General features: G+C 59.2%; 1 protein-coding gene across 2 annotated transcripts in view; it reads right to left on the reverse strand.

Annotated features, from left to right (window-relative positions):
• ASXL2 (ASXL transcriptional regulator 2) overlaps positions 1–6,075 on the reverse strand; it is a 65,151-nt gene extending 59,076 nt beyond the window's left edge. For both annotated transcript variants that reach the window (XM_032103133.1, XM_032103134.1), the window contains exon 1: positions 5,959–6,075. In XM_032103133.1, coding sequence (XP_031959024.1) covers positions 5,959–6,015 — 57 coding nt within the window. In that variant the 5' untranslated portion in view covers positions 6,016–6,075. The remainder of the gene's footprint in view (positions 1–5,958) is intronic.
• Between the last annotated feature and the right edge of the window lie 3,892 nt (positions 6,076–9,967).

Consider the following 9,967-nt stretch of genomic DNA (forward strand, 5'->3'; position numbering starts at 1 on the left):
CCCTCACAAGTTCTGTTTCCACACAAGAACCATTTTTAAGCCTCCATTTGTCTGTTAGAGATGCCCAGGGTGAGCTTAAAGCAGATTTCAGCTCACTACAACTTCTAGGCCCAGAAGTGCAGGTGTCAGAGGACCGAGATAAGCTCACACCTGCACTCGCTGGCTTTACTGGGAAGTCACAGAATCCCAGGATCCCCAAGGCTGGAAAAGCCCTCCCAGCCCATCGAGCCCAACCTGTGCCCAATCCCCACCTTGTCCCCAGCCCAGAGCACTGAGTGCCACCTCCAGCCCTTCCTGGGACACCTCCAGGAATGGGCACTCCAAACCTCCCTGGGCAGCTCCTGCCAAGGCCTGAGCACCCTTTCCATGCAGAAATTCCTGCTGCTGTCCACCCTGAGCCTGCCCTGGCCCAGCCTGAGGCCGTTCCCTCTCCTCCTGTCCCTGTTCCCTGCCAGCAGAGCCCGACCCCCCCGGCTGCCCCCTCCTGTCAGGGACTTGTGCAGAGCCACAAGGTCCCCCCGGAGCCTCCTTTGCTCCAGCCTGAGCCCCTTTCCCAGCTCCCTCAGCCGCTCCTGGGGCTCCAGCCCCTTCCCAGCTCCATTCCCTGCCCTGGACACGCTCCAGCCCCTCAGGGTCTCTCCTGTCAGGAGGGGCCCAGAGCTGCCCCCAGCACTGGAGGTGCCACAGCACAGAAATCCTTCAGGAAAAACTTGAAAAAATTCAGGAAAAACACATCCAAGAGGTGCAGCTGCTCAGGGATTTGTGAGAGTGCGGAGTGAAGCAAAGTGCCCTTCTCTACCAACATGTGACAGAGCCTGTGCCAAATCCTGCTCAGTCTTGTGCAGCCACAAGTCTGTTTCCCTGGAATCGGTGCCAAGGTAATTCCCTGGCCAGCAGACACAGAGCTGCATCACGTGCTGGGAGGACACCAGACAGTGGCTCAGTCCCCGGAGCTGTGGCCACCACCTGCCCTGTCCCTGTCCTTCAAAAACCTCTGCAAAGGCATTTTACAGATGGGACAGACCAACCCTCACCACTGCTCCGTGTCTGTCTTGGAAATTCGTCCCTGGCCACAGCCTGGGAACAGGGAAGGAGCCGTGACAATCCCCAGGGCATTAAAAACAAAACAAAGCACCACCAAAAAGCCCAACAGAGCAACAAACAATCCCCTCCAGAAAAAAAATCCAGGAAGCCTTTACCAGCTCCAGCTATCAACTCATTCCACAAGCTGGGGTTGGTCCCTGAATCTTCTGCAGCACCACCTTGTTCAACACCTCACTGAGAAGTGAAAAGCCCATTCCCAGGTTCTCCAGGAAGAGCCTGCTGTGCTCCACAGCTGCCTTCAGATTTTTCCCATGGAACAATCAGGGAGGAGAGTGACCTGTTGGAGCCAGTCCAGAGGAGGCACAAGGGGATCAGAGGGATGGAGCAGCTCTGCTGTGAGGAAAGGCTGGGAGAGTTGGGATTGTCCAGCCTGGAGAAGAGAAGCTCCAGGGCGACCTAACTGTGGCCTTCCAGTGTCTGAAGGGGCAAACAAGAAAGGTGGAGAGAGACAATTTACAAGGGCTGGAGGGACAGGACACAGGGAATGGCTTCCACTGCCAGAGGGCAGGGCTGGATGGGATTTTGGGCAGGAATTGTTCCCTGGGAGGGTGGGCAGGCCCTGGCACAGGGTGCCCAGAGCAGCTGTGGCTGCCCCTGGATCCCTGGCAGTGCCCAAGGCCAGGCTGGACATTGGGGCTGGGAGCAGCCTGGGACAGTGGGAGGTGTCCCTGCCATGGCAGGGGTGGAATTGGGTGAGGGTCCCTTCCTCCCCAAACCACGCCGGCATCTCAAGCACCCAGCTGCAGCAGCTGTCCCTCACAAACAGCTCACCTGAACACTTGGTGTCCCTGGGTGACCCAGCCAAGGAGCATTTCCAGAGCCCATCTCCCACACAGCCCCAGCTCCTCGGCACTGCCGGCTGCTGCAGCAGGAAACCCTTTCCTCAGGTCACCCGCGGGCACTTCCCGTGAAAAACAAACACCAAATCCCTTCAGCCTCGGCCCACTCCAGCTCACACTTCCCTCCCCACACACAAAGCACCACGATGGCCTGGCTGAGGCTTCCAGCCAGGAATGGGGTGGCTGCTGGGGATGGGGACAGGTCCCTGTGGCACCACCACAGACCCACCACGGCGGAGCAGGGACACACACGGAGCACTTGGCTCTGCTCTCTCCCTCCTGTGAGGAAGCTGCATCCTGAGGACTGCGCTGAACACAGGGAGAGGGAAAGCAACAACTCTGGGACCTGAGCAGTCAGAACATCCCAGAGAAGTTCTCTGCTGCACAACGCAGGTCCTGTCAGCAGTGGGACACCAGGGCACCTTCAACCTCAGCCCTGGGAGTACCCACTGGATGCAGCGGTGACCATGGAATGGTTTGGATGGAAAGCAACATTAGAGCCCATCCAGTGCCACCCCTGCCATGGGCAGGGACACCTCCCACTGTCCCAGGCTGCTCCAAGCCCCAATGTCCAGCCTGGCCTTGGGCACTGCCAGGGATCCAGGGGCAGCCCCAGCTGCTCTGGGCACCCTGTGCCAGGGCCTGCCCAGCCTCCCAGGGAACAATTCCTTCCCAATATCCCATCCAGCCCTGCCCTCTGGCACTGGGAAGCCATTCCCTGTGTCCTGTCCCTCCATGCCTTGGCCCAGTCCCTCTCCAGCTCTCCTGGAGCCCCTTCAGGCCCTGCAAGGGGCTCTGAGCTCTCCCTGGATCCTTCTCTTCTCCAGGTGAGCACCCCCAGCTCTCCCAGCCTGGCTCCAGAGCAGAGGGGCTCCAGCCCTGGAGCAGCTCCGGGGCCTCCTCTGGGCTCTCTGCAGCAGCTCCACGTCCTTGTGCTGCTGGCCCCAGGGCTGGGGCAGCTCTGCAGGTGGGCTCCCACCTGAGCACAGGGGCAGAATCCAACCCCCCCGCTGCTGTGGGTGTGGGATCCAGCAGGACAACGCATCCCAGACCAGACCAAGGCCAGTGCCAGCCAAGATTTGCTCTCCCTGCCAGCACTGGCTGAACAGGCAGCAGTTCCAGATCTCTGATAACCCTGGGCTGCCAGAGCCACAGCTCTGAGCTCAGGCACTGCCCTGGCATCCCGCTGGCTATGCACACACAATCCCTGGCACAGCTCTGGATGCAAGATCACAGCCCGCGCCTGGCATCAGCTCAAGGTGCAGCTCAAGCACTGGCACAGGCCAGAGGCAGCCTGAACGCAGGCACCTGCAAGCTCTGTGCTGTTCACCCCCCGTACTCCCAGCAGCAGCAGCTTCTCCCCTGCTGCAGGTGGGTTCTGAGCTGCAGGGACCCCAGCCCCTGTCCCCAGCACGGGCAGCAGCTGCCAGCCCTGTGCAGCTGCACAGGCACCGAGCGAGGCAGGAAATGAGAAAAGGTTGTTTATCAACAGTAACTTCCTGCCCTCGTGGGGACCTTCCCTCACCTCACCCTGCTCTGCTGCCCCATTAACAGCCCCACACCTCTACAGAGCAGCACAGCTGGAGTCCCACGGAATTCCCTCATCCCTACAGCTCCCCCAGGTCCTGCCAGCAAACAGCAAGGCCTCACTTCCATGTCTCATCTGCGAGATGCTCCAATGGATTCTGTTAATTCAAGAACAAATTACCTCAGTGCTCTCCCCTCCTCACATTCCCATGACCTCCCCAGAACTGGAGGATACCTAATCCCAAACTCCTGGCCAGGAGGACTAAACTGGAACGAGAACATATCAGCACCAGAAGTTAATTATAAAAAACAATGGTTTTTGCTGGCTTAGCTGCCTCAACCACCTGTGAGCACCAGTGGAGAGGTGACAGAGCAAGAGAGGAGGCAGAGGGGAGACAGACTTGCCCCAGAAAATCCAGCTGGGATGACCTGAGGCTGCTGTGCAGGGAGCTGGGGAGTTTCCCAGGACAAGCTTGCCTGGAGAGTCAGTTCTATGAGGAATGGCTGAGGAAGCTGGGAAAGGGGCTCAGCCTGGAGCAAAGGAGGCTCCGGGGGGACCTTGTGGCTCTGCACAAGTCCCTGACAAGAGGGGGCAGCCGGGGGGGTCGGGCTCTGCTGCCAGGGAACAGGGACAGGAGGAGAGGGAACGGCCTCAGGCTGGGCCAGGGCAGGTTCAGGGTGGACAGCAGCAGGAATTTCCCCATGGAAAGGGTGCTCGGGCCTTGGCAGGGGCTGCCCAAGGAGGTTTGGAGTGCCCATCCCTGGAGGTGTCCCAGGAAGGGCTGGAGGTGGCACTCAGTGCTCTGGGCTGGGGACAAGGTGGGGATTGGGCACAGCTGGAACTCGATGGGCTGGGAGGGCTTTTCCAAGCTGGATGACTCTGTGATCCTGTGACAAGCAGAGCCCCAGGCCTGTCCCCTGCAGCCCAGTGACTCCTGGGGTCAGAGCCAGAGCCAGCTCAGAGCTCCGTGACAGAACCTCCTACACAGAGGAGACACCTGGAGACAAAAGGGGAGATCCCTGAGCTTGGGGACAGTTTTATGTCACCTTCCAAAAGCAGAAGCACAAGGCACCTGAGAGCTTCTCCATTCCTTAGCATGGCTTTTCAATTTCCCCTACAAACCCCAACCAGCAGCCGAGAGCCAAGCCCAGCACGCAGCCCGGGACAAGAACCACAGCCACGATTTCAACCCCAAAACACAGAGACACCCAGGGGAGACGGGAGCTGGAGTCTGACCAGAGCCCTTCAACATTCCTGCTGAACACACAGATTTGCCAAAGCTGGGGTTTTGGCAGGTATTTACTCATCCCTTCCTCCTTTTGTCTGCCTGTGCCCTGGCTCTGGGCAATGTGCAACCTTCAGTTGTGCGAGGTCTCGGTGCAGCTTTGCTGAATACGTGGTTTAGCCCTTAAGTGGATTCCGGAAGGGATCAAGGGATGGACAGCAGTGCACAGAGGCTGGAAAAGAGCTGGTCCCACTTCCACCCTGCACTGGAGATCCTGCCGCTGTTCTTTCAACAGAAACTGTTAAAAATCACACACAAAAACATATGGAGAGCAACACCAAAGTGTTTGCCTGTAAGCTAGTAAATTATTTCCTAAGATCTTGAACTGCAGTGCATCTCCTGAACACAGCAGCTATTCTGATGCTTCGCAAGCTGTAAACACAAGGTCCAAATGAATTTATTTATTAAAATATCCCTTGCAAGTCTCAGCCGCAGGTTTCTATTTACATTTGCTTCCCAGCCAGACTTTTCAAGTCTTGTTTGAACAGATCCCTCTTCCAGGAGGGTTCTCAGAACCCCAGCTCCTCCCCCTCTCCGTGAGGGGGATTTATCCCGGTCTGGGAAGTGTGAGCTGAGCTTTCACAACTCAGCGTTTCAGCCAAGCTCCCGCAGGTCGCACTTGTGGAGTTTCCTCTCCCATTCCTGTTCCACTTCTGAACTTCCCTTTTCTCCACCCTCTGTGCCCGCCCCGCACAGGGACAGCACCGAGGCCAGCCTGACGACAGGACAGCAACAAACCCCGTCACGCTGAAGAACCGGGTGACAAAAATTCACCTTGTAGGATTTGCAGCTCTGCCTGACCTGGGGCTACTCAGGAGCTCCCACCTGAACGAGCTCAGCTGCACGGAAGGCACGGATACACCGCCAACACTGAGAACCCCCTGCGCCTGTCACTTGCTCGCGGATGTGACTTACACCCTCGCTCGCCAGCGCAAATCCAAGCGGCAGTCCCTCCCCCCACGTCGCTTCCCAGGGAAATTCCTGCCGGGAAGCATTAAGCAACTGGAGAACAGGTCAAAATAAAACCCCTGCCCCTGCAGGCGCGGGCGGCGGAGCGGAGCGGCGGCAGCGCCAGGCGGGCCCCGCCGCAGGTCCCGTCCCCCCGCGCGCGGCCGAAGGCCGAGGCCGCCCCGCCGAGCCCCGCCGGGAGCGCCCCGACCCGCCCCGCGGCCTCCGACCCGCCCCGCGGCCCCCCCGCGCACCGTCCGGGCGGCCTCTGCCCAGGTCCTGCCCTTCTTCCTGCGGCCCTTCTCCCTCATGTCGGACGCGGCGGGGCTCGGGGCGCTCGGGGGGGTGTCCGGCGGGTGCGGGGGGCGGCGGGGCCGGGGCGGCGGCCCCTAAACGCGGGCAGCGCCGAGCGCGGCGGCCCCTGCGCCCGCCGCCGCCGCCATGTTGGCTCCGGCTGCGCACGGGCCGCGGTCATGTGACCCCGCCCGCCCGCCCCGCCCACAGCGCGCGGGGGGCGGGGCCTTGGGTAGCCACGCCCATTCCCCCCCCCCGGCCGCGCTCCCGCCTCGCTGAGGGCGCAGCAAAGATGGCGGCGGCGGCTGAGGGGGAGCGAAGATGGCGGCGGCGGCGGCTGCTCAGGGCGGCGTTGCCGCTGCGCCGTGGCGGTGATGCGTCCCCCCTGCGACAGCGGCCCGGCTGCCACCGCCAACAGCTCCCCTCGCCCGCCGCCACCAAGCGCCATCGGCAGCCTCCGCTCCCTCCTCCGCGGTCGCCGGCGGTTGCCGCAGCCTGCGCTCGCGCGGTGCCTGAGGGGGAAAGATGGCGGCGGCTCCCTCGCAGCCGCAGCCTCCCCCTCACAGCCCGGTGCCCACCACCTCCGCAGTGACACCGATGGTGACGTCTCAAGAGTCGGAAATAGCGAACAATTCGCCCAGGGAGTCACGGAGAATGGGCAGGGGGTTGTGAAACAGGTTTTGGCTATGGTTGAAACAGCCTCAAAGGAGGGCTCCCTCAAAGGAGGGCTCCCTCAAAGGGCCACCGGGGCTTTTATCGCGTAGTCGGGGGTCTTCCTGTTCAGTGTCGGCTCCTGGTGTGCCACCTGCCGTGTCTCTTGTCACCTGCCGTGTCTCTTGTCATCTGGCTGGGGCCACACGGTGTAAATGTCAGCATGGATGTAACTATTGTTCACAAGCTGTGGCCCAGAGCAGCAGACACGTCTTGCTTGGCAAGAAATCCCGTGGTGAACTTTGTTTAAAATGGAACGGGGGCACCTCCCCAGAGGACACCAGAGCCCCCCGAATGAACTCAAGCGGTCACAGAAACGAGTATTGCACGAGATTGCTAAATAAATATGCATTAGGTAGGTGGCAGCCCTGCATTACATAGGGGGGTTTATGAAAACATTACTGTATAAATGTTGCAATTTTTGCTCCTTGCTGTGCTGGGTTTGTGGAAAGCTCCACACTGCGCCCTGTGCAGAGCAATTCAGTGTCTCATTTCTAAACCAGACCCTGTGTCTGTGTTCAGAGGGCTCCTCAAATCAGCAGCACCACCACTGTCCCCCACCGCCCTGTCCCCGTTCTCCTCACACCAGCCCTGCACAGCCCCTGCCTCAGATTCCCCCAGCTTCCCCCAGTTCCCCACAAACTGGGGTAGTGCTGTGATAATGTCGGTCTTTCCTTTTCCATCAGGGATGAGCTGATCCCCTCACAATGAACTGGGCTTCACTTCCTCCTATGCAGCTTCAAGAGATAAAATTAGATCAGAGGAGCGTGACCCTGGCGAGCCACTGGCGCCTGAGCCATGGCTCCAAAATATCCCAAATGAACTGCAGTTTCTACTTCAGCCATTGCACTTTCTGCCACACTGAGAGCTACAAAAATGATGAATTTAGAGAGGATTGAGGGATTTTTTTTTTTAATCGTGGAATCACAGACTGGTTTGGGTGGGAAAGGACCTCAGAGCCCATCCAGTTCCACCCCCTGCCATGGGCAGAGACACCTCCCACTGTCCCAGGCTGCTCCCAGCAGAGCCTGTTCCAGATGCAGCTCAGAATCTCCTCACGCTCCCTGGCAGTTGTGCTCCTAAAGCTGATATTTAATATAGAATAAATCAGATATTTAATATCTGATCAGTTCTGTGATTCCAGGTTTCTCTGACTGATTCTGGCCTTAGGGAGGCTGAGCTGCTTTGTTTGGAAATCCAAGGGCTGAGTGGTGACACAGCCTGGGGCACAGGAAGAGTGAAATGCGGGGGGAAGAAGGAAAAGACAGGGAAGGCCACAGTTCCAGGACACAGCTGGAGAACGCTGGACGGTGGCACTTGGCGCCAGGGGAGGTGCCTCTAACAGGTCAGTGCTGTCAGTGCAATAAGTAATTGGCAATAAATTAAACAACGTGAAACAACAGCAAATGACAATGAATGAAAAACAGGAAATTCCCGGAGCCGAGGCTGTTTTGCCAACGACAGCCCGAGGATATCTGCTCCCTCCAAGGGGATTCATCTTCCCTTCAGTGTGGGCTGGTCCAACATCCCGTGGTTTTGTCTATTCCCAGTGTCAAGGATCTTCACAAAAGTCATGGAATTGACTGTGACCTAATTAACAATCAGGGATTGATGATTCCCATCGGGAAGGGCAACAGATGAACACAGTGCCCTCCCCCCACCAGATGTGTCGGGACTCCCCCCAGGGTGAACGTGGTCGTGCTCTGGGGCAAAGCACAGAAATCCCAATTTCTTCCCTCAGATATGTGTTTCCAACTGCTGCTCTGGATTCACCCTGGGATTTTGCTGCTGCAGACGTGGTTCCGTGTCTGAAATCATGGCTCAGAGTCAGTGCACTTAGGGATGGGAGCAATCAAGTACCCCAAAGCTGGGAAAAAGCCCAGGGGAGGAGCACAGCGGGATGGGAGAAGGGTCAGGGAAGGAGCACCGGGGCTCAGAAGCCCATGGAAGGAAGGAGCAACTGCACCCAAACGTGATCCTAGCAGGGCAGCTGGAACGGCGTGAGGAATGGGATGGCTCCCGGGACTCCCCCGACCCGCACTGGCGGAGGGGTGCGTTCCAACACCCCGGGTGAGACATTCCCAGAGCTGCCGATCCCACCTGTCCCGCGGAGCGCAGCAGCCCCTGGAGCTCGGGGCGGCTCTGGCCTTTCCCTCCTGCCCGGAGATGTCGGACACGGGAACACACAATGAGATCAGCCCGCTCCACGCCACTGAAGGACGCAGACTCCACTTCCCTTTCCCTGGGAAGCGATGCACCGAGCACCGGGTGGGGATTTCTGCAGCTGGAGGCCGGGACATGCCAGCGGATGGGTCATGCCCTGCAGCTGGATTTCGGGATCTGTGTGCTGGAGCTGCAGCTTTCCTGTCCACCCTCACCGCGCCCAGGGAGAGGAAGGGCAGCCCTCAGGGCCAGGCTCCCGGGGGAACAGGAAGCCGATGGATGTCTTTTCCCACACGGCGCAGTGTGACCAATCCCTTCGGGCTGGCGTGGGCTCGGATCACCAGAGCTGCCGGGCAGCTCAGCCCAGCCCAGCTCAGCTCAGCTCAGCTCAGCCCAGCCCAGCTCAGCTCAGTTCAGTTCATCACTCCCGGCTCAGCTCCCTCTCCTGACAGCTCACAGCAGGGTGCCACGCGCTCTTCCGAGCAGAAAACATTCCCGGGGACACCTAACCAGAGGAGCTGCAATTTTTTAGGTAGGAAATAATTTAGATGTTGGGAGGAAATTGTTCCCTGGGAGGGTGGGCAGGCCCTGGCACAGGGTGCCCAGAGCAGCTGGGGCTGCCCCTGGATCCCTGGCAGTGCCCAAGGCCAGGCTGGACATTGGGGCTGGGAGCAGCCTGGGACAGTGGGAGGTGTCCCTGCCCAGGGCAGGGGTGGCACTGGATGAGCTTTAATGTCCCTTCCCACCCAATCCATTCCATGGTTCTATGACTCCATGATTCCCAGAGAAATATCCACCCTGGAGGCCTCCATTCAATTTATTCCACCCAACACTTCAAAGCACTCAGAGACCTTCCCTAGCCCCTGGCAGTACTGGGGCTGTACCTGGGAGGGACGTTGCTCTCTTTTTCCCACCCTTGTGAGTTTGCTGTTCCTTCAAAAGGTTCCCCTCACTCCACACAGAATTCCCTGGCAGCATGTGAGCCTCACTTCCCAGTGGAGCTGCAGCTGTGCCTCTGCACTGTCTCACCTTCCACTGACCCACTGCCAGGTCTGGCATCACTGCTAAGCTGAAGGGGATGATCGGGTCTCTAGG

This window comes from Corvus moneduloides, chromosome 3, assembly GCF_009650955.1.
Source record: "Corvus moneduloides isolate bCorMon1 chromosome 3, bCorMon1.pri, whole genome shotgun sequence".
Lineage (NCBI taxonomy): Eukaryota > Metazoa > Chordata > Aves > Passeriformes > Corvidae > Corvus > Corvus moneduloides.